The sequence below is a fragment of the Passer domesticus genome, chromosome 1 (assembly GCF_036417665.1).
Source record: "Passer domesticus isolate bPasDom1 chromosome 1, bPasDom1.hap1, whole genome shotgun sequence".
Classification (NCBI taxonomy): Eukaryota; Metazoa; Chordata; class Aves; order Passeriformes; family Passeridae; genus Passer; species Passer domesticus.
This window is the reverse complement of record NC_087474.1, coordinates 114,147,128-114,172,239: the sequence shown is the minus strand read 5'-3', so window position 1 is coordinate 114,172,239 and position 25,112 is coordinate 114,147,128. Positions and strand designations below refer to the sequence as shown.

The following is a 25,112-nucleotide window of genomic DNA, read 5'->3' as shown; positions in this document are numbered from 1 at the left end:
CACACTCATGAAGAAGTATAGCTTCTGCCCGAAGGTATTTTATAGTAGAGCTTGCAGTTTCTGTAGATGCTCCCTTTGATTCAAAGTTATGGGAAAACAAGGCAGACAATGATTATTGGATACTCACAAGAACTGTTGCTGGTGAGAAGATGACACAGATGTCCCAATTTTCACCAGTGTTCACACACTTCAAGACAATTCCTTTTATTTGTCTAAGTGATCACAAATTGGCTGCCAGATTTAAACCACTTTGCATTTAGCTCAGCATTCTATGGAACCTAACCTTGGGCAAACCAAATTTCACAAACTGAACTTCAACAAAGCCTGAGAAAAATAGACAACTGCATAAAAGGGAAGAACAAGTGGGAGGGAGGGGGAGACAGAGCGAGACCCAGAGAAAGCAGCATGGCTCACTCACAGAACCGCCAGAGCTCAGAGAATCTGCTCCAGTGAAAGCTGATGAAAATCTGATTCAGTTCACTCCCTTAATCAGAGAGCAACTTGTTCCTCCATATGCTCCGTAAAAAAAGCACTCCTCATGTCAGTAACATGTGGAGACAGCAAATATTTCTCAATTGTGAATGATTCATTGACTTAATAAGCATCTGGCCTAAACATCTGATATATATTTAAAATTCCATCTATTTCCTAAAAAAATAGTCTTTATTTTGAGTGATCAAAACCAAACGATAACAGTAAAAAAGGCAATAGCCATTTGTGATCAGGGGAAAAGCTGTTTACCATTGGTGTGGACCAGATTGGGAGCAATTCCTTGCTAAAACCCTTCAGCTGCTCCTTTCTCAAGCGGAAGAAACAGAACACGATGCACCTGAATCTGGGCAGTCAGGAACCAGTGATGCTACTGGGGTCTGCTTTGGCAGGGGAGGGAATGTTATCGTTTATCAGGTGATGATAACTTTGCTGTGCAGAGAGCTATTCCCAAGGGTGGCTCAGCCTGCCAGGAGCACACCCACTCCAGGAGGACACGGCTCCTGGCTCCAGCTCACACCCTTCACCACAGGTCCCTATCAGATGACTTTTGCCACGCACGGAAACTGGCATCAATTACAGATCAATTTATCACTTTGGGGCTGGATCAAGCACCAGCCCTCCAGGTCACTGTGGCTCCAGCCACACATGAATCAACATTTAACATGGCATTAAAATTCTCTTGTGATTGCTTTTAACTTTTGCGCAGTGTGTGCTTAGGGCTGCAGAGCAGGGGTTCTCCTGTGCAGAGTTTTGTAGGCTGCTTTGAGCTGCGTGTCCAGAGTGACATTCCTCCTCTTCTGGATGATCTAGAACATGGTACTCTCTCCCTGCACCCATTTCACTTCTTTCTTCTTTCTAGTAACAAAGCAGTCTGAGCACAGGGATGCACAAAACACCCCTCTGTGGTGTGCAGTACAGCCAGGATATGAAGGACCATGACGCAAGGGCAACTTGTTATCATTTGCTTCTCCAGCATTTTAACTTCTTTTCTTTTCCTTCCCTTTTTCTGCTGGATTAAGCTTTTCCAACATAACTAGGCTGACTCGGGGTGTCTGGGCTAGATTTAAACTTCAGTGAGGTTCTTTATTTTCCAGGAAACATTCTTCCTTCCTCTTCTTACATGATTGTTCCCATAGGTTTTAGTTTCTTGGTTTTGGGATTTTTTTTCTCCCTTTCTGGGTTTGACCTTTGTCCAGTTGCTTTTTATATAAGAGTCTTGAGGGTCTCACAGCAGGTTTCAACACAGTTGTGCTTCCAGTCTGAAAGGGGATTTAGCTGGGCAAATTGGAAGTCTCAGAGCTGGAAGCTCAGGCTCAAACACTGCTTGGTCACCTTACTCCACACAGAGATTTATACACCTTCCAGCAGACTGTACAGGGGCTGCTGCTCTCATTAACTCAAAGAGCTCATTCCTGCCCTGCCTACCACAAGCAAGGATGGCTACAAGAAATTTAAGGCAGCATACTGAAGCAAGAATACCTTCCTTCCAGGCTTTTCATGGCAACTACATATATGTCAGTGTATGTGTGTGTGTGTACAAAATAACAGAGAAAGTATAGAAAGAAAATCCATTGTCTTCCTTCATCACTTCCCACATCCACATGAGTCTCTTCTCCATCACTAGGTTAAGCGGTTACCATCTACCAAAACTGAATACATTTATTCTGAGATGCCTAATACCATTGCATTGGCAGAGAAGACAAGACCAAGGACAGTGTAATTTGATCTAAAGCCTCTACAACTTTTCTGTCTTTCCAGCACGGTTTGCTTGGCTAAGGACTGTCCCTGCCCTTCTTTCCCACAGATCCCTTATACTAGGCCAGTATTATAATCAATAATGCCCTCCCTGCTGCTGGCTTGATCATCTGTCTTTGCCAATCTGTCAATGCACATATTGAACACTTACACATTCACCAAGTTTTCCAAGCTGCTCATCTTGGAAGGCTCATCCAGAATCTCACAGCTCAAACTGTGGGAACCTCCTCTTTAACCTGCAGCCTTTATTCTTAAATCTACACTTAACTGTTCTCTCTACTGTTTTTTACTTGTGTATACTCTTTATAGTCACTGTCCCTCAGTTCCAGTTCTTCTTCTTTGCACCTTTCCCACTCTGTAGCTTGTGAGTGAAGCTGGTTTTCCCTCTCACAAGACAAAGGTTTCCAGCGTCCTGGTTGCTCTGGTAGCCCAATGCTTTTAGCATGGTCTGTTTCTTTTTTCCAGTTCTTCCTGCAAAGACAGCTGCCCCAGGCCATACACAGCATTTCACACAAGGTCTCTCCTCAGCACCTAGCTCAGCAATACAGCTACAGTGCTCCCCTCTTCCCTGGAAAGACTTGCACTGACACTGCATCCAACTTACACTTCCTGTGACTCACTACAGCATCCCGGTTTTCACCTTCTCTGAACCCTCCGGCTTCAGTTCATTGCCAAAATGTTTATTATTTTCCCCTAAATACTATGAGATCTTATCTCCTGCAGCATTAAATTTCACACCTCTTCTGCTATGTGATTATTCTGTTCTCCTGTGGAGATTTAAATTCCACTCTTTATGTAAAATGCTTCCCAACTCCAGGTCATCAGCAAACTCCTACACTGACACTTGGTGAAAATATTAATGCAACTTAGTAGCCAAATTTAATTTTATGGAACTCTGCCAAGAAAACTGCCTCAAATCTGTTATATCTTTTTAACAGGTAAGTCACTTAAATTTGTTGTCTGTTGACCCCACATTGAATTCTCAATGCCAATAGTTTGAGTCAGAGTTCAAATAAAAATCATGACTGATAATTTAATGTGAATTTTTCTTAGCTGAGACTGAAATGGAGATGAAAGAGCTTTTTCTGTAACTCTTCCATTGGTGTTACTTGGGCTAGCTCCGCCTTTGTTAACCAAAGCAAAAAGAATGAGCGCTCTTAATTCAAGCTAACTGTGGTAAAAATTCATACTAAAAAAATAATGAAACTTTTAGGTCTTTATGAGCTAGTGGGTTTTAGTTCTAATTATCCATTTCCCACAGTCTTTAATTTAATCTGCTGCAGTATCCCTTACTAGATTCTCCCTGGAGCTGATGTTGCACTAACACTCCTCTCCTGGCAGTGAGAAGACCTCAGGCCAGCAAAGTCAAACCCAGATTCTCCAAGTCTTCCACACAACTTTTATGGCATGTTTGGTCCATGACTGCTTCTGCCTCCCTCTCTAAAGAATCCCTTGAATACAAGTAACATGAATTGCTTTGCCAGATGCCTGATACGATTTATCTTGGGAAAAATGCATGTTGATGCTAATCTCACATGACATTGGGAGATTATATTTCCTCCAGGGATAAAAAAATAGAAATCATCCTGATTTTCCTCTTCTGTGCTCATATAAATCTGGTTACATGGAAGATAGAACCCCATAGGTCTCATCTACCAAAATATTTCATTCAATACTTATTCTGAATCAAATTGCCCTGAATTTGTGACTCTACAGCTATGAAACCTCCATGTTTCCTTCATTCCCAAACAGGCTCAAAGGTTTGTAGGCACCTTAGTGAACAAATACAGCAAGAAAAATCTTATTTCCATTTCTTTGGATCAGACCTTATGCTGGAGACTAATATAGAAGAAAAGGAAAAAGCAAACAAACAAAAACCCAAGTGGTAGGAGAAGACAAGAAGCTGCAGCAGCTGAGGACAAAACTCCAAGGCAGGACTTATCCAACATGACCACAAGCAATTCTGTAAACTTATAAAATCTGCATGAATGCCAGGCAAGGCAAAGACACATACAACCTTTCAATCAACTCAGTGGCACCACTCTACCGCCCTGGTAACCCACCACAGCTCCCATCCCTGTTTCAAGCTCCCAGTCCCCTGTCACAGCAATGTGAGGGACCAGGATGCTCAGAACCTTCTCCCTTCCAGCCGGTTTTCCATGGTGGCCTCATCAGCCAGGAGCAGGCCACTGAAGGTGGGTACACACACTCCTTGCTGCCGATATCCATTAACAAGGACCCAACATGCTTGAAAAGTGAGGAAAACTGGGGTCACTGAGCGTCAGAGAGCTCAGCATCCTTTCCTGAGGGTGCCCAATGCCTTTGAAGATCAGGCCCTCAGGTACTGGCTTGGTGAAGACATGAATAGACCTTTCTCTTTGCACTCACTGGAGACACTGGCAGCATTGTTAGAGCACAAGCACAACCAAGCCTAAACTGGCTGAAAATCTGGCTGGCCTTTTTGCTTCAGTGTGATCAAATGGCAGCATTGCTCACCGAGTGTGAAGGGCATGAAAGGATTAGCCGCCCTCCCCCAGCAAGCAGGTGAGCTGAAACCCTTTCCAATTCACTACATGTCAGTTTACAAGTAAAACATAAGGTATAAATGCAGCTATTGTTAAGGTGAAGCAGCCATCCTGGCTGGGGAGTTAGATTAGCAATTTACCCTTTGTAAAAGGATTAGCACGGCCCTATTGTTTCAGTGTTTATTTATCAATTTGCATTTTTAAAAGGGGACATATATCTGATGAGAGCCCACGTTCTCCATGTACCGCGGGCCACACCACTTCCTCCCAACTCCCCATTGACAGAACTTACCAGAGCATTTTATAGACCAGAAATTGAGGAGAAACCAAAACTTTGGCACTGCTGCTGCTCACGCAGCATTTTGTTGGGCCAGCAGGCATTCCTCCATCTTTCAGCTGAGAGCAACTGCTGGGTGCTGCCAGCCATGCAGATCAAACACCAGATCAACACTGGCTTCCCACTTTTCCTCAGAGACCTGAGCTGAATGCAAAGATATTTACAGCCCATTCACCGTGGCTTCTAAGGACATGGAAACCTGTGCCAGGTTCTTCCCTGACACGCATTGTAGGCACCAAAGCAATGAAGCACCTCTGTAGCTAGCACTGATTCCACCCTTGCAGCCTTCAAAGCCCCTCATATAACTCCTATATCTTCCACTGGGCTCGCAAAAGCCTGGTTTATTCACTGACAAGGGTAGTGAAGAAATTACTCGGTCCATTAAGCACAGAGGTTAGCATCAAACATCCTTTCTTGGCATCCCAACATCTCCAGCGGGCCCTCAACTGCGGTGGCATTGGGCCTTACAGAGTCTTTGGGAGCCTTTACTGCTGCAAGGACTGGTTCAGTCTCCACGAGCCGCAGGGACTCCTCGCTGGAGTTCAAGTTCAGGGAAGAGGTTTCACACGGAGCCCTCGGCAGCGCGGGAACGCGGCTCACCCAGGCAGCTCCGCCAGCAGCACAGACTGGCCATTTGGCAGACAACAGCTGCTCGCTCGGATTAGGTAGAAATTCCTTGGTTAGAGGGAACAGGGGTGTTTTGGAAGGTAAGTGAGCGAGCAGATTTTTTAATTAAAATGACAGCAGTGCCTTTGCACTCTGGTGCAGCCCCACACCCCGCTTTTCCATGAGACGGCGATTTAGGAAGCTGTTCTCTTAGACCATAAAAACGGTTTGGAAGACGAACAAGCATCCAGCTGTGCTAAATTATTTTCTTACTCCCGCAGGGCCCAGCAGCAAACTACAGCATGTATTTTACAGGCGTGTGATTTATTTATATGGACTAACATGCAGGTATTGATTTTGACCCATAAACCCCCTCTGTGGCTGGGGCCTACACATCCCAAAGCCTTCTCCCAGCCCGGGCTCCGCCACCACAGCTGTGCAGGAGCAGGATCCCCATTTGTGAGAGAGAGAGAAGAAACCACAGGGTGTTCTCTGGCTTTTTGTAACTCCTTCCTCACATCCATTTCTTTTTCTTTTCCCAAACAATTCTAGTTTGTTGATCCAGCATCTCACACAGGCAATTCATTTTTCCTGGTCATGGGGGAAGTGAGGAGGCTCCAGTGGGAGCTGTTAAGATCTTAAAATACGCTCTGTGCTGCTGGCTTATTGCAGATACTCTGATTCATGGTGGAAAAGAGAGGCCATGAGTGGACTCGATTAAAGACATGAATTTAGGAATCATCAAGGAGCATGTAAGGCAAGCAACAGCTACTCTGCCCTGAGGATCATGTGCAAACGTAAAATAAAAAATAAAAGTAAATTAAATTAAATACAAAAGAAAGAAATAGAAATAAATAGAAATAGAATAGAAAAGGAAGGGAAAGGATGTAAGGGACAAACTCTGTCCCACAGGGCTTACAATTTACATTTAGATTAGCACAAGAAGAAGCAATATTGCAGGGAAGGTGGGTGAGGGTTACAACAACAAAACTTTGTGGCTGGCCTGCACTGTAATTTCACTAATTAGAAAAAATGAAGTTTCTAGTTAATAAATCAGTCCTATCAACTGATTTGAGGGAGGTACACAAATACCTTGGGATACACTCTTTGATTTGATTTAGCCATTCTGCTCTCTAGGGAAATGGTTTTAAATTATTAGCCTTTGAGGTCTGCTTTGAAGATAAATGAAATGTACCTCAAGAAGAAACAAGCCTATTTTCTAAACTTACATTCACTGTATGTCCCTGAGTAATGCTGCTGGGCACAACAGAACAAATCATATGATATTGTAAGCAAATGCACCAGAATGGCATATAGAGAGGATTTTTTGCTCTTTTTACTCAACTGAGAAAATCAATTACCACATCCTCATGGACAGGGGCTGGCAATCTCCCAGTGCATGGAGCTACTGACCTCTCCATAGGAGCTGGATTAACCGGGCTGACTGCTGGTGAGCACTCAGGTGTCCATAAACACTGACCTACATACAGTAGGTGTATACATGAGATGCCTCAACTTGAGAGCAAGTCTTCTCAACAGACCTGCAGAGGCCTCAAGTCACCTCCTAGACTGGACTAGCGTGGCTGTGAGCAATAAATATCTAATCACCTCAGCACAGCACCAGCCCACAGACATTCATCAATCACCAGGTGCCATGGCTACGGCACAACACACGGCAGCACAGCCATGGCACCACGGGCACCATCGCCGTCCCTTATCGGCGCTGCACGCTCTGCCTCCCTTCACGAGGCTGCAGCGTGCTCTGGGTGGCACTGGCAAACACCATTATTCACGGTTCTTCCCATAGCAGGGCCCTCTTCTGCTCCTGATTTACCACAATTCCCCTCTCAATATGGAAACAGAGCAGTGACTGAGATTCTGATACTTCTCGACACTACTCCAAAGGCTGGTGATAGCAGCTTAAGATCTGTGACGAAAACTGCTGATGCCAAGAACTGAACTGAAGTGTAGTTTTTGTTCAGCTCAATGTCTAAGGTTGGATAGTACAGGTGAACTACCACAAGGTATGGCTGAAACAATCCCTGTGTGGATGCAACTGAATATATTGCTCCATCCAAACATGAATAGAAGGGAAAGCCAATTACTCCGCATGGAGAGCACTTTCCCATTCAGCTGGCTAGTAACAGGCCAGGGATCTCTTGGTATTGTTAATATTTGAACTACTTCACTCTTCTGTACCAAATTATCACCAGACTTTCAGCCGAATATTCTGTTGTTATGAGCTTTTGGATTTAAATGAGGATTGGATTTAAATCAATATACATTTGAAGCCAGACAAGCTTTTGGATGGCAACCATGTTCTGGCAATTTAGCATGTTAGCACACATGTCTGGAGTGAGACTTCAGCTTCCAAAGGTACCTTTCATTGCCTTGCTTCAGATTCCCCTTCCTCACCCTGCCGAAAGTGCTCACTGAGTGAAGGTGGTTTCCTGAACCCAGAAACTGCCTGCAACCACAACACTTTCTACCTTAGCTCCAGGAACATCAGAAGGCAAATCAGTTATGATTTTAGAATGCCCACAGTCAACTCTCTAAAGTCAAACAAAGGTTTAACAACACATTCTAGTTTTAAGGCAAGCTTCAAAAGATACTGTACTACTGGAAGACCACAGACTATTCCATGGTCAAGGCTAAATGGACACCACTGTACCAGGCAAATATTCTGGAGAATACCGTGACTACTGTTTAAAGGCAAACAGATAGAGTGAATTGATAAGGCAGAGGTCAACAAGTGGTTCTAATATAAAACATTTTAAAAAAAGCAGACCCAGATCATGGTACAGTAACTTTTATTGCAGAGATCAGTAGGCCAGCACAGCTATTCATAAGTACTGCACATACACGAGTGCCTCATGCTTATGCCAGCCTGCACAGGGCTAAAATGGAAGCATATAACCAATTAGTGTTAATAGGCAAACAATCATTAGAAGTGTTAACAAGTGATGGTGGAGAGGCTCTGTTTTTCATTTTATTACTGATCTCTAGTAAGTGTTATTATCCTCATAGAATAACATTCTATTATGAAATGCACATGCACAGCATTAAAGCCTTTGATAGTCCAATGCTTGCCAGCAGCAGCAAAACTGTAAACAAAGTGAAAGAATCATTTCTGAAATGCCAACAGCCATTAGTATTCACAAAGTTTGGAGGATGCAGGGAGCCAATATGCTAAAGTGTAAATAACAGGAATTTACTATGACCTGGGGATCTATGGAACCAATTGAGTATTCAATTTCTTCCCATTTTTTAAAAGAGCCTGAACACACATGCTTAATCTCAATTGATTTGTGCCTGAACTAAGGTCTTGAGTCTGTTACATATTTTCAAATCTTTTTAGCCAATAGACTCCCCTAACATTTTTCTCTTTTATAACACAGCAAGCAGCTGCAACTAATCATATTTCATTATGGTTTTGTATATGTTTTGTTTTAAAACAAATTTTACTTAACCAACAAAAATGCAACTGAGCAACTTCTGCTTACTGTAGAAATAAGATTTTTCTGAAGACTGGCAGAATTGGACATGACATCAGATGCAATTAAGACAATGTATTTGTTTTAAATTTTAGCTAGGAGGACATGGGTTGAGGGGAAAAAAATCACTTCAAAATGAACACATTTACAGGACAAGACAGACTTAATTCTTGCCTGCTTTCTATTACTGTTCACAGACAAATGACATGAGAATTATGGATGCATTTTATATGACTACCTATTCATTGCAGCCATTTCTTCAGCTTTGACATACAACCAGAACAGTAAGTGAACAAGCTTACATTTCTGTGTTGGAAATATACAGCCTCCATCCATGAGGAAAAGTCTCAATGGGAACTCAACCCACAACATCCTGTATCATAACTGAGTAACACCAAGCCCCTCCCAAGCCACCTTCAGCACCAACACAACAGGGCAGGGAAGTGCACACAAGTCACTTTACTGCCCTGCATAGGCTACATTTAGGAAACTTTACTGAACTATTAAATAAGCAATTATGACAATATAAGATATTAAATACAGATAGAGTTGTGTCAACCAAGCTACTAAATTTGGGCTTTGGGCTTTCCCACAGTAATATTAGGGGCATTCAAGTAAGCATTACGCCTTTCCTTCCAACACACACCTCTTTCTTCAGAAGACACCTAAAATTCAGTGAAGAAAGAAAAAAAGAAAAACATAACACAGCAAAGTCCTACTGGGGAATAGGGTTTTAATGAACACAGAAAGCAACTAGGTGACATCTTTATCAGGCCTCATAAACCTTGATTGAATACACAGTGATAAGGCCTGTTTAAACTGTCATCCTCACGATAACACAGGCAGAGACAACGCGGGCCTTAGCAACGACCTGTGCGAGGGAGGCCCCTCCCGAGGGGGCCACCCTTCCCACTGCTGGCAAGGTCTGTGCTCTGCACAGTCCCCAGCCTGCAGGGCTGCCTGGGCTGTGCCAGCTGCGGGCAGAGGGCTGGGGATGCTACAACCACGTCTTTCCCCAGCACTGGCTTGGAAGAGCATCTGCGTCAGCTCACCTGGCTTTGGGGACCGCCAGCTCTCCAGGGAAGAGGGGGGCTTTGAGTCAGAGTGACCTTTAGCACTCAGATCTGCAAACAGCAAGAATTCCATGTAAGTGGTCTTAAAGAATTCAAGGAAAGGCTTTTGGGGGTTCTTTGGTGTTTGTTTTTGGCTGTTTTGACTGTTGGGTTTTTTTTTTTAAACCACCACCATCTCTGAGGTGCATAGCATTCAGCACTAGAAAGGAAGTCAGCATTTGGGGCCAGCATGGCTATGGAAGTTGCCAGTGACATGACTGCTGTCAGCCTTGTCCATCTAGGATACTTAATTTTTTTTTTTTTTTTAGTAAGTATTTCAAACCTTTAAGCATCTCCAAGAAACATCTATGCAAATTGCTAGGTTGTTAAATTAGGGTTTAATTGTTCCTCTGCAATTATTTCTAACTTAAAAATACAGCATACACTTGAACTTTTATTCTTTCTCCCCAAAATCGTTCTTCCCTCACTGCAATGCTTGCAGTGACACCCACTGGCTGTGGGAGGTGGAGTTCCAGAGAGCACTCATTAAAATGCTTCAGTGCACTGACAAGATCACAGAGAGAACCTCAGAGAAATGTTGCCACCCAAAAGCTGGCATTTTGTCAGCTCACTTAGTTATAACTCAGTACCTGTACTGAATACAGCTCTTTCTCATTAACAGATTTAATAAGGAAATAATGATCAACAGTTACTTGTAAAGTATAATAAAATACACATTTGTATATAATTGCTAGTTAATTAATAACTCCCATTGCTTGGGTGGTGGAAGGTATTAGTTCATTTTATGCCTATTTGCTCTGTGGCAAGATTGCAGTAGCACTAGTACCTGGTTTCAGTTTTTCATCAGGAAAACACCGAACTGAGCTGGTACACCACAGTGTGACTGGCTGGCAGGGGAGGCATCTTATCTACTCAGGAACTCACTACAGATGTTGTAGGAGTCCCTGCATACACCACCAAATTTCTTTTCGTAGCCCCAAGCAGTAATTTCTCATTTCACACTTAAGAAAGAGAGGAAACACAAAACTAAGTGACTCGTGTAAAGACTTACAGGAAAACCACGGAAACCAAATGTAACAAATCACAGTCTAATGACCTCAGTTAGAGGATAACTTGTTTCTTCAACTGTATTAAAGAAACTTCTCTATATTATATACACGTAGGCTCTTAATGTTTAAACAAAATTATCCAAGTTTAAGCTGAAATACAAACAAATCACTCCTGTTACACAAGGTATTTACCAGAAGAAAAGGCTGAGTTTTAATTTAACTACAACATGATGACTTGGAACGGATCAAGGGAAATTTCAGAAATACTTAGAATAAAAAATTAGAAAAAAAAGAGACCTACTTTTTGCCTGCTCCATGGTATAAGCCAAGAGCAAATGGCTCCTGGCTGTGAGCACACAAGGTATGTTTGCTGACTTACTCAGATTAAAAATATTTTAGTCACCCTTGTGTTATTTCCCGCATACACGGCACTAATGTTCTCTCCAGAGAGTCAGAAGCAGAACTATTACATTCATGGAAAACAAATTTATACAGGACTTCCCGCAGAGCTGAAAAAAAAAAGTTATCCAATGCCTTCCCAGCCAAACTTCCTCCTGAAGTGAAAAATCCTTCCCTTTGATAAGAAAGCTGTGTCAGACCACATTTCTGTCCCTGACAAAAGAACCGCTCTCCCTTGGCTTGCTCCAGTTTTGGCAGCTGTGCTCAGCAGAACCAGGCAGCTCTTCCCAGCCAGTCACCAGTCTTAGCAGAAACACCACTTTATCTTCCCCGAACAATAAAACAAAAATGAACCATGCACAAGCAAGCAGTAACTGTGGGTAACACTGCCCACAGCTCCCAGGCAGGCAGTTCCCTGGGTTAGAAATTCCATCAATAATGTAACACATCATTAAAGATCTCTCTGTCCTCCCCCCTCTCCGTTTTGTTTTTTTTTTTCTTTGCCTCTCCACATTCAAAGCTATCTAAGGAGATGTTCAATGCTGCATATAGACACTTCTTCACAGCAAAACAAGCTAGGCTTGTTAGCTTCCTGTGTTCTTTCCATATCAGGAGGAAGTAAATTAATAAAGCACAGGGAAGGACACTTCATGCAAACATGGAAAGCTGGTGCCTTATAGATTCTCTTGTTTCTAATGCACTGACAGCCAATCCACAGATACACGAGCAAACTTGCTCTGGAGTTCTGGGCTACGAGTACCAAGCACCACCCAACGCTCTATCTCCAGGTTCCCTAGGGTACCTACTGACCTCACCTCAGGCTACCTACCCTTCCAGAAAAGCCAGATGTACCAACTCATGAAAAATATGTTATCGTGGATAGATTGCACTTCCCTCACTGCTAGCTCCTATGGACACAGCACTGTGCCATGAAGATGCCTTAATCTCTATCTACCCTTCAGACACTGCAGGTCACACAGCATTTAGCATTCAGCTGTGACAGGGAGGAGCTTAACCTAGGATGTGCTAAGCCCTTCCTTATCTTCCCTAGAAAAACCTGCCAGCTCCAGCCCATCTCTTTAATATTCCTATGAGCAGTGCTGGCTAGCTTAGTGTTTAAATCTGTACCTCATAAAACAACCAATCTTAGGCCAACAGGCCTGATTTTTGTAGGAAAGGAAAGACCAAATCCAAGAAATCCAAGCACAGCAATTATGCCCTCATTGATTTCCTCTCAAAATTAAATGCCACATGAAAAAAGGGCATCTCAACATTTGATAACTGAAGATGGTCAGAAAGAAAAAGATCAGACCAAATCAACATTTAATTCCTTTCCTTGTCCTGGAAAGTCACAGAGGATAACCCTAGCTCTCCTATAACCCTACAAACACACAATCACACCCTTGGAAGGTTGTTCTGGGGAGAGGTCATATGATGGTCAGGAATAGCTGGAACAGACATATAGGATATAAGTTTGATTTTGGCAAGTCCAGATGTCAAGTAGTGGTTATGGCAGTATTTTTGGCTAAATGAAAATTGGCAAGAAAAATGAAAAACCAGGCACAGTCGCCATCCAGTAGAGGGTGAGAACAAAAAAAAAAAAAAAAACAAAACAAAAAAAAAACCCCAAAAACAACAAAAAACCAAAACCAAACCAAAGCAAAAAAAACAAGCCCACAAACCAAAAGCCAACCAACCAAAAACCCCCCAAAACTTACTTCTGAAACACTCTTGCTAGCTAGTTGGGTTTTTTCCTTTTCTGAGGACTATTTGACTATGTCCTCAAAGTTGAGAAACTCCTACAAAAGCCAATGACTAACCTGGAGTGCTCAACAACTGCTTGACAAATCTTGGTGTCACCATTTGATTCAGCACAGCAGATAAAGCCTGAAATTAAATGTCTGGTATCCCAATCTTGTTAATGAAGATATGCTTTTCAAATCTATTTCATTTCCATGCCACTTACCAATAAAGTAATGTCAGCTCAGGATAAGTAGATGCCCAGAGGGCTTGGCCCACTCAAGCCTACTTGGCTGCAGCACTTTAAAAGTGTAAGTGGCTCCCAACTTCTGCTTGCTGCAGGGCAAGCACCTCACACAGCTCATTACTGAGCAGTTGATTTGCAGCAGCTCCTTTATGCTCCTGCCTGGGTGCAGACAGCCACAGCACACAGAAAATCCAAGTCAAGATCACTTACTCCTTTACATTCTCCGTGTGCAGTGTGGGAAGAGAGCTGTGTTAAATAAAACAGCAAATCCACAGCTTTTGCACCAGGGACTGGCTTGTAACTCCCATGCCTTCCTTCTCCGTGGGTGGAATAGTTTCGTTATAATTATCAGACATATTCCTCCAGGGAGATTTGGTGTGGAGGGACCTACCCAGGGTAGTGGGACATGCAGGACATCCATGTTACAGGCTCTCCAGAGAGGGTACAGAGGAATTTAAAACTCAAATTTAGTAGACCACTTTTCTCTCTGTCAAATTTGCCATCTGAGTTTCTCAAAAGAACTACGTCTATGACTGTATTTTAGCTTTAAGTTTCCCTATACCCTTACTCTAGCACACTTCCCTATCTCAACAAAAAAGTATGGTGCTTCCAGGCTCTATATCCTCTACATGAAATGGTGGGAGAATGCAATTTCAGAGGACATATGAAGACTTCCTCAGCTTTACACAGAATCAGAATCACTTGACCAAAAGCCAATATAAATATAAATTAGGTGCTTTAAGTGCTATGTGCTATAAATCAGAAAAAGACAAAAAACTTGAACATGTTGTATGGCTGTACCACAAACAGCTTAACTAGGGTTCTGTGTTAGGAAAAGCCGCCTCATCTGGATAGACCTGAAGTAATCTTTATTTTACAGGTCTCATCACAGAAGAAAAAAAGGAATAATAGTATTGTATTTCAAAGCCAACAATCTAAGGCCATTGGGAAATGAATGCTATATAATTGGCATTTAGTTTATATAGCTTTCATACAGAACCTCATGCTACCTTACAACTGTAAAGTATATAAACAGTAGGGATTATGAAATCTTAGCAGAAAAGAAATATTTGGAACGTTGTTTCATATTTACTTTATTCAAAGAGATGGAATTCTTTCCCTAATTATTTATGGAGGCAAGTCCAAAACCAGACCCCTTCTCTTTGCAAGCAATCCTACTGAACTTCCTCCAGGCAACATAAGTGCACAAGACACTCTAGATGGAAGCTTCTCTCCTAGTTGCTTATAAGTTTCTTTGAAAATAAACCCTTAGGCTGCCACCAAAAATCGAACCCAGGATACAGTAAGAACGAAAATTACAGGTGGCCTATAGGACAAAAAGACATCACCGAAGCCAAACAACCTTGAAACATTTACTTGGTTTCTGAATTTCCTCATATGGTTGAGATCAGAAGTGGCCCTATCCTTTCCTCAGGTGGTAGACAATTTTTTTTTTCTTATGCCACCAATGGGGAGAAATAACAGATGTCAATAAATTAATGTGAAATTATGCCCAGACCAAATTCAATAATTCTTCCTGTCAATACAGAAATTCACATGGAGTTAGGGACACAAGGACAGGGCTTCACTACGCTTATGCCAACCTTAAGTGTAAAATAAAAATCAGGATACTCAGAAGGGATATAGCAAGAAGGAAGGGACTGTCTGTTCTGCTATCAAAAATAGACAAAGAAAGAATTGAAATGGAGGATTTTAGTAGCAGGGACAGAAGCACTGAGGACATGAAATACAAACCCCACAAGAGATGTGACAGAGAATAACAAGAGTTGCAAACACAAAGGTAAGGAAGGTCCCTTGTTAAATTCAACACACATAAGAACCTGTTCCTGAATGACATTGAGCATCTCAAGATTCCTATTTGTGAAACATGACTTTGCTACAGGGGATGGAAACTTTTGTTGAAGGAATAGCTCTCTGGTCTGTTCAGCCTCTTGGGAGAAAGATTATGAGTTACTTCAACTTCAAACTTCTGGCCTTCAAGTAACTTGCATACTCAGGGAAGCCTTGAGAAGCTGGACATTCCTTCCACTGAGCAGCTTGATAGGCTTCAAAGCATATTTAACTATAAGCTGTGTTACTATAGAGTGGAAAATATTAATCAGCTCTAGCCATCTAGGGAGACTGTGGTTATCATTAAGAATATGTGGGGCTCTCATACAAGAATTCTTTTCCCCTGCCTGCTGGACAAGCTCTTTCATACAGTTTATCTGCTCCAACTGCATGCTTTTGAAAAAAAGCTTGACTAAATGAATACTTTCAACTAGAGCTAAAGGCAAACACTCCACTGGAACTTTGCCCTAATCAATAGTAGCAATGTTCATGTCACATGAGAGTCAGAGGATAGAATATGGTGCTTACTGAAGTCAGCAAATAACGTAATTATACTTAGCCTGCTTGAAGAAGGAGACAAGTTAGGTCGGGTCCACCCACATATTAATGCAATCATCATTATCCTTATCCCTTGTTTGCTTTCTGCTTATACGTAATAAAAAGCGGTGCCAAATGGAGGGTGCTACTGACCCCTTGTGGGAGAAATACTCACACGTTTTAGGATGCAGACACGTTAGTGGGGAAACCAGCTCAGAGTTAAGTTTGTCTTCTTACCTCCCACAGATTTATTTCTAAGGAAAATTCAGTGAAACAGTGTTAGTGTTGCAAGAGGTCACTACAGTCTCATAAGTGTATTTTAAAAATTTTAGAAATTAGGTTTATTAGCTTCTCTAGGGCAGTCACATAAGTGTCAATAAATTCTAATTGTAGTAGATACTGCAATGACTTTCCCATAACTTAAAGTCTTGCACTGTTGAAGACTAAAATTTATACACTGCCAGTTGGCAGAGTTCTCAGTTTTTAATATAAACTATTTTAATCCATCAGAGCATCACTTCTAAAGACTGCAAAGACTTCTACCTATCTCCTGGAAGGCAAGGACATACTACTCTGCTGAAACAGGACCAAGCCATTTAAAACCCTGAAGTTTTTTTTCAGCCAAAACCTTAAGAATCAAGAAAAGTTGGTATGATTCATTCTTGAAAGCAAGTTTTCCAATGCATGTCAACATCAGGGCTTTGAGCAGGGCTGCACAAAGCACAAGAACTTCAACAATTTTATTTCTGACAACTTATATTTCTTTTCTTTATGGTAGAAAACCAACTGTGAAAAGCAAAGTTAATGGTTTTTTATTCCAATACTACCACTAATCTTTACTACCTAAATGAAAGTACACCCATGAAGAACTCCACATTTAATTAGTGTCAAATCCAAAGGAAATCTCCATGCACTTTCACCACTTCCATCAGAAACAGATGGCTGTATATGGGGATATACATATACTCCAGATAGCTGGAATGACTTACAACAGCAAAGTGCACTACAAACAACTTAATTGCATTACACAGTACTTATAAAATTATTATAATAATTTATATTGTATAGTAGGAAATAGCCTTCTCAAAATCTAAACCCATCAATACCAACCACTAGCAAAACTGGAAGCTTCCACTACAATGAACAGCAGGGGCTGAAACCCTTGAGACCACAGAGATGAAGTCTTCAATCAATGCCAGCACTGTTTCCATCATGTCCCACGAACACGTAAGGAGAAATATGTGAACAGCTCGTAAATCCCAAAGCAGAGAACAAGAGGCTACTTCAAATGAATTTCAACAATTTGCATAAATTATTTCAAAATAATTTTTTTTCAAAAGTATTTGAAAGCATCTGTTTTCATACAGACCTGTCATGTAAACCAAGGCTGAAGAAACTTGAAAAATGAAAAGAAACTGAGAAAGAGAGCAACAAACTTTTTATTCTGTCAGTTCCTCTTTTCACCTGTACACTAGGACAAATAAAAACACTAAGCCGTGTAAATCTGGTTGGTTTTGTCGTCTTTGATTACATTTTTTTTTTTTTTTTTTTTACAAATTCATCCATTAAATTGAATCCTAAAAGTACAAACCATGATGCAGCATCTGTTGTCTCAGAATATGGAAGTTACTGTATCTGGCAGGAGATGTTTAAACGATCACATTCACGTAGCCAGATCGGTAAAGGCCATTCAATTACAAGTAAACACAGAGTCTAACAAACACTTAACAGCAACTTGGGTCAGTAGAACAGTACTATGAACTGCATATTTACAGAAAAATTTGCACATAATCCAGAGATAATTTTAAATCAACCTTTCTGTTGTTACAACATAATCCACCCTTCAAACTTCTACCATGCTGCTTTAACAATGTTTGAGTACCTTGGAGATTCAAAGGCACGTAGCACTTCCAATACTTCCACAGATTCATTCTTCAGGAACATATCATAAAAGAACCAGGTTTTTTAAGAACTTTGGACTGCAAAATTTCTCAATAAAGTCTGGTGCTCTTTTAAACATTGCATGCCAACAAGTAACTATGTTTGCAAATACTTTTTCGGGCATCCAATTTTCAAATTCCATGGTGACATCTAACATCATTACGACTAAGAAGGAGGAAGACAAATGAGCCACCACCCCTTTTCCAATGTTGTGTGCAAAAAATCAGTATTAATTCAGTCCAACTATACTTTTAAATCAAAGCTCTTGAAAAAGTCAGTATACATCTTATATGACAAGTTTTACTAACCATACAGTACATCAGCATTTCCTTTGAAAAGCTTAGACCTTGCTAAGCAGTTTTAACGTAAGCAATTATATAATGCTATCTGCATACAGAAATACACTACATTCACACAGGAAACCTTAAATTTCTCCAATAAACAGTCATGTCAAAATCTACAGTTTACAGAAAATACAAAGTTTTAACAAAAGCAAAAAGGTTTGTTGTGGTTCAGTAAAACCTGTTTTCTAACATGAATAGTTTGAATTCATAAAGACAGTAAGGTTGAGACAAATTAATTATTTCCTAGAAGCTCAAAATGACACAAAGTTTCTAACTATGAAATGGCATGCAAACATACTGATTTGTTGTTGGTTATTTCTCTCTCACTTACAGAAGATTTAGTAGATCAGAGTAAAGCAGGTACTTTTACATGTTATACAATGACCTCTCCCTCACACTAAAAATGTCACATACAGAAAATTTTCTCAGGTGTCTTTGACACAAAAGCTGCTTCTGTAAATTTGAATATTATGCCCTTCAGATCCTCATGACCAGTGCAACAATTAAACAGCTTTCAGAAAGCTTAACAATATCTAAATTTGCCAATTTTCCTTTACAGAAAATATATACAAGTTTATAAATTCATGGCAAGGGCATTACAACTATATTAATGTCAACTCATTAACTGGATTGAAAAGATACTTGCATTCTTGTGAAGACCCTATGGCTGCTGCCCATTCAATAGTTCTATCAAGGCACTGTACAGTCATTAAATCTCTAGTATTCTCCAAGATGTGCTGAAGAATACTGTGAATGTGTTTAAGTTGTTAAAAAGCCCTGAGTCAGAACTTGCGTATTTACCACAGGCTTAGCTATAAAAATGGCACATACTAAAGCTTCTGCAGACAACAGTTTAGCTTTGTCAACACAAACAAAGTATAAAATGCACAGAAAGACAACAGTATGAATTCCAGCAACTTATGCACAGGTATACAATGTACTTTGTGGCAAATCACACACTACTATTTTATTAAATTTACACAGTCATTTTCTAAAATAAAAAAACCTCTGCAATGTATATTCAGACAACAAAACTGATGAAGCAAAAGAAAACTGATGCATTCCTCACCCCTTCCCAAAGACATCAAACAGCTAGAGAAGAATTCAGCACTTTGACAAAAAAGGAGGTAGCACTGCTAAAGGTTAGACTGTAGTGTTGTTGGGGTTTGGTTTTTTAAGTGAAAACTTGACCCATGCAGCACAAAAAAGAGGATAGGCTCTTCGGTTCACCAGCTGCTACTGGAAGAGTAAAATTAAATTTCTGACAATTAGTTTAGTAGAGGAAGCTCAGATCACTAGCTGAAAGTAGCTTCTTCAAACAAATTCATGTTTACATTAACTGCAATTAATACTGCTAAAGATAATTACACATACCTTCATCTCTAGAAAATATCTACACAATAAGTACTTAATTATTTTTAAAAGACCACTTCAGGTCTTTAAAAGAAGCTAAAATACCAATTATAAGATTATGCTAACAAGGCACAAGTACTTGTGCAAATCTGCTATATCCTCACCCAGTCCAAGTTAAGAACGCCACCTTCTAATCAAACTTTCACATTTACAAAGGAACTTGTTTATTATCCCACCAGTGTAGTTTTTATTATCCACTTCAGGAAAAAGGGATTTCTCCAAACCCCAATGCACACAGTAATCCAACAAATGGAAAGTAGGCAATAGCAGCCCAGATTTTGACAAGTGCCATATAAGCTTGGGCCACAGTAAGTGATGATACAAGTTTTGAGGGGAAAAAAAAAAAGTCAAAGGTAGTTATGCAAAAGTTAACAATCTACAACTATTAAGTTTATTCTGTTAACCTCTTAGGTTGCCTTTACACTTTAAATCACTGCATAATGATATGACTGTTTATGTCCCTTAATGAATGGAAAAGAAAGTATTTAAACATCTGAGCATACCTCACACTGAACAATATATATTTTTAGGTGTCTTGTTACTTGTTTCAAGTAACAAATGGAGATATTGTATTCCATTTAATTTCAAAATTGTTATTAAATGCTGGGGAATAGACATAACAAACCTTACAACCCTCACATCCTACGATTTTAAAATAAATTAAGAGATAAATGCCTAACTGATTTTTCTAATTTTCACTTTGCTCAGGTGAAATTTAGACTTCAATATTTTACTGAAGACAGATGCAGAGTGGTATTTCCTTAACTCTACTACTTGTTATGATACCCTTTGGCTTTCAAGTGAACTTCTCATCCTTCAAAAATGTGCTATCCAATTAAACATTCGCACTCTGTGCACAGCGCACAGATAACCACAAAGTAAGACAAAATAAAAGTGAATGAGCTTACTGGGATCCTCAACAACACTAGCTCATCTTCTACATCTGAATGAAAAGAGTGTCTGAATATAAATATTTATTTCCACAAATGATACCGGACTTGCAAGCATTTTTCCTCATTAAGTTTTTTGAAAGGCAAACTGTATCGCCATCTCCAGACAAGACACAGCTCTTCCTCCTGTCAATAAGAGACCTATAGAAATAATTTAAGCATCTTGGTTAGCTTTCCTAGTTTTTCCAATTCAGTTGTTTTTCTTGGCACCAAAATAGTTGTTTTTCTGTGTCACCATCAAGCTGACACAGTTCAGTTTCAAGTGGCGCACAACACTGCTGAATGAGTCCAATCACAAACTCCTATGCAGTCACAGTCCTCTGCTGTGAGTGCAGTACAGGACACTAAAGCTGCTCCTACAGCAATACCTTCAGTCACTGTCTCCATTTCCATAGGACTGTGATGGTATTCAAGCACTAAGGGTGTTAAACAGTAACCTACATCTTACATCCAGTTTCCTCCCCAGGATGCTTCAGATCTGTTCTAACTCAGCTGAATATTCAACTGATGCTAAGCTGGGATACTTTCAAGTAATTCTGCCTTGTTGTAGCAACAAAGAATCAGTCAAATGCAAACTGCTATACTGAGGTTTCAGTTTTGAGTTGCGTTATCAAGAAGAGATCCACCCTGCATCTGCACAGCCAAGTTTACAGAGGTTCCCTTAAAGAATTAAGAGGACAAAATATGTCTGCCAGAGACAGAGGAAATCAAGGTACAAATCTGATGCACGACAGGCTAAAACTCAGAATGGATCATCAAAGGGCATATCCTATTATAGAAGTATTTCCAGCGGAAGCCTGACAAGAAACTGAAGCCCACTATAGAAAGTTCAGCTGCAAAACATGCTCCCCCCCACCCAAAAAAAAAACAAACAACCAAACAACAAAAAAACCAAACCAAAAACCTTAGCAATGTGCATATTGTCCAAATGAAAATTGCAATGAACACTCAGATGCACACAGAGTTCAATTGGAGATACCAAAATGGTGAACTGAAAAAAGGCCTCACATCAAAAATTTTCCAAAACCTTGAAATTTTGGTATTTTAGAATAGGAATCAAGAAGCAAAAAAAGGGAAGCCTGCTTCATTTGGTCAAGAATACAGATGAAGATTATCTGAGAACAGATAACCACTAGTACACAAAATAAACCAGACTACTATAGTGACTCCAGATTGTGATTGTGTCCCATGAAAGAACACTGAAAATAATGAGGAACATTTGGAATGCTGGATGAGGATTAAAGATGGCTATTGTAAGGCTGTGTATTACAACACCTCATGGTGTTAAAAGCCCCTCTACGTACACTCTTCCAATATATCACTGGACTCGTTTCCTGGAAAACTTTATTCAGTGTTTAAATCTTATTGCTTAAAGGTTTGTCTATCTTTACAGTTGATTAGTAACAGTCTTCTGAGACATTTGCCAACATTTGCACAGTTCAGGCATATCAATATAAGTTTCAGAAGACTGATTGATTTATCTGCAAAGACTACAATTATAACATTATCCTTACTTGGATCTTTCCCTGAACTATTCTTTTGTCCACATTTTAGACATATGCAATGAGAATTCAATGATAAATTCATCTTAGCTGCAAGTAAGGCACCTAAGTGACTCCAGCATGGATTCCTTTAATGCTTTGCAAGAGCACATCCAGATGAAGACTGCACAATGCAATGGGCTACATGAACTATGCACTCAGAAGACTGTCCAATCACTTAGAAGCAAGCTAATTTCTAAATTAATTAGTAATTAACTTATTTGTAATTACTAATTAATTTGTAATTAATTTAGTAATCAACAAATCTAATTTCTAAATTAAAATTAAAATTCGGCTAATTTTTAAAGCAGATTCGTTTTAGCTACAAGAGATCCTTAAATCAGTGTATTTTCTATCACCAAAAAGGATGAAAGGATATATTTGTTTTCAAAACGTTAATAGTCCGCAGTCTCTAACAGTAGCATTTTGGGGGTCAGGAGGAACAGCTCTTTATCATGACAGGGACAAAAAATTCCACCAAAATTCAGCTGAACTAGGCACAGCTCACAAAATTCACTGTTCTGTCAGCAATATCTTCATTTGCAGTATTATTCAGTAATGCTCACAGATAATTCTGGTGCTAACACCCCACTTAGATGAATAATCAATATTAAATATTGTCTTTTGCTGTTGACACTGTTTGCCTGGAGACAATAAAACTCTCTTTAAAAAAGAGGAAATTTTGCAAAATCTTTTTTCCAAATTCAAAGACCCACAATTTTTAAACGGCTCTGCATGTATGTGTTTCTACACAACGGATCAAATTCACTCATCTAAAAGGGATAACTGACCCACAGCTCAAATGTTCTCCTTTCCACTCAAGCTAAAAGCAATTCCATACAAAGTCACGTAATTAGCAGAATTATGAAGCTCGCTATTTAAGTTATTTAGCTTGAACCTGTTAGCTAAAAGTGCAGTTTTGGAAACATAATGCTTCTAAAACAGATTTTTCTTTTTATTGTTTCCTACACAGCCCATCTTCAGAACAAAGGGCATGATGAAGTCAGAATTACCCTACCATTGCATTCTGTGGCATGACCTTATGGGAACAGTATATCTATTATTACTGCATATAGATTTTGTATTGATTTTTCATGACTGTGTATTTCAAGACAGAAATTCATTGTGAATCAGAACTGTCACAGGAAATGTCACTCTCTAGAAAAGCACAAAGCAAAAAAACCCCAAAAAACCTAAATATTTATGTTTGGTAGTAACTGACAATATAAAAAAAATTCCCTTACATCAATTGACATCTGATACATACATGATACACATGAACAAAAACAAAAGAAGATTGTCCCTTTAAGGGGAAGAAGACAGAAACAAAATGAAAAAAGGACTGCTTTAAATTAGCATCAGGCTTAGATGTTTTTTAAGAGTAACGCTACAAGCTGACTGTTCAAATACTGTTTGTTTGGCGTGTTCACAGTCTTTAAACAATTACTATGTAACAAACCTGTGCTACAGTATTAGAAATGTTTTCATCAGAACCCTTTACTACCTTTCAAACTAACAGAGGTTTAAAATCATCACCACGTCCTTGCTCTTTCACAAGCTAGTAAAAAACCCCAGGCCCTGTTTAGTACAAAAGGATCCTCCGTTCAATCGCCTTGCGGCATATGGGGCACTCGCTCATTCGGTCTCCACAGAGCTGGCACGTCCCGTGGCCACACAGAAAGATCATGTTCTTCAGGCGGTCCAAACAGACAGGACACATCGTCTGGAAAAGATTTTGACAGGTTATGTTGTCAGTGGTAGTAGTTATGCAGTAGTGAATATGCAACATCTCAACTGCTGAACAAATATGTCATCCTAAGCACAGCAGATAATTGCCATAGCCACTAAGCTAAATTGTGGGGTGTTTTTTAAATCCCATTTTTATTCCACATGGACTTACAATATATGGGCTTTTACTACTCCATCATGACGCAAACAACTACGTAGTTTTTTCCCTAAATATGATTTCTTCAATTAAGGCAACCCAAGTAGTAGGCTGGTATCATATTTTCAATATAATTATGGAAGCTTGCAACATTGAAACACTCTTCAGAAACATTATCCTTTATATCATGTAATCTTCCAGGGAACAAAACAAACAGCTTGATGTATGCAATGCTTGGGTAATGATTTACAAATTTCTTCTCAGGCTAGCTAGCCATTCATATACTTACCTGTAAACATCAAGCACTCAACACCCACAGAAGGAATAAAAATGTTGCATAATCAATATGATATGTAAAATTTAGAACTTTGTGGAAGTTATCTGGATTTGCAATCAAAAGAAGACCTCAAGTTTCAAATGAAGAAGAGTTTAGTAAATCTGTAACCTTCACTCATAACAGCAGCACAGCAAACTTTTAAAATCAGTTTTAATTGCTGAATGTGAAGTGATAGTCAATGCCCAAAGTTCTTCAACAGCAAAATTCATTTTGCACCAAGGACTTAGCATTGACTAAGGAACAATGTCCTTCACCTTTTGTCGTGTGCAGAAATTGAAGTTTTCATAAGGCATGTTCCTTCACCATAAACATACTGCAGCCATATTAGGATTTCATTTATAACAGTTTATCAATTGTTAGTAAATGAATAGATGTTTCAACAGATGAAAATTGTTAAGACCATTTTATAGATCAAATCAAATCTAAGATGTCCTCTTATCTGAAATTTATTACATATATATAACATTTATAAATATTGATCTCATACATAACATGAAATACTTGACATATTGATCTCATACATAATGAGGTTCAAATTTCAAATACAAATTCATTTTATCACCACCTTGCACCTGTGACTTGCTTCTTTGTTCATC

General features: G+C 39.8%; 1 protein-coding gene and 1 long non-coding RNA gene across 5 annotated transcripts in view; one reads left to right on the top strand and one right to left on the bottom strand.

Annotated features, from left to right (window-relative positions):
* Positions 1 to 7,894: 7,894 nt before the first annotated feature.
* On the top strand, positions 7,895 to 17,245 carry LOC135309135 (uncharacterized). Its single transcript, XR_010369457.1, has 2 exons — positions 7,895 to 10,355; positions 16,616 to 17,245. It is a non-coding gene; the product is annotated as an uncharacterized LOC135309135 (long non-coding RNA).
* A 281-nt stretch (positions 17,246 to 17,526) lies between these two features.
* The window catches only part of MIB1 (MIB E3 ubiquitin protein ligase 1), a 77,151-nt gene continuing 69,565 nt past the window's right edge, over positions 17,527 to 25,112 (bottom strand). For all 4 annotated transcript variants that reach the window (XM_064435018.1, XM_064435028.1, XM_064435035.1 and 1 more), the window contains exon 21: positions 17,527 to 24,017. In XM_064435018.1, the coding sequence (XP_064291088.1) occupies positions 23,877 to 24,017 (141 nt within the window). In that variant the 3' untranslated portion in view covers positions 17,527 to 23,876. The remainder of the gene's footprint in view (positions 24,018 to 25,112) is intronic.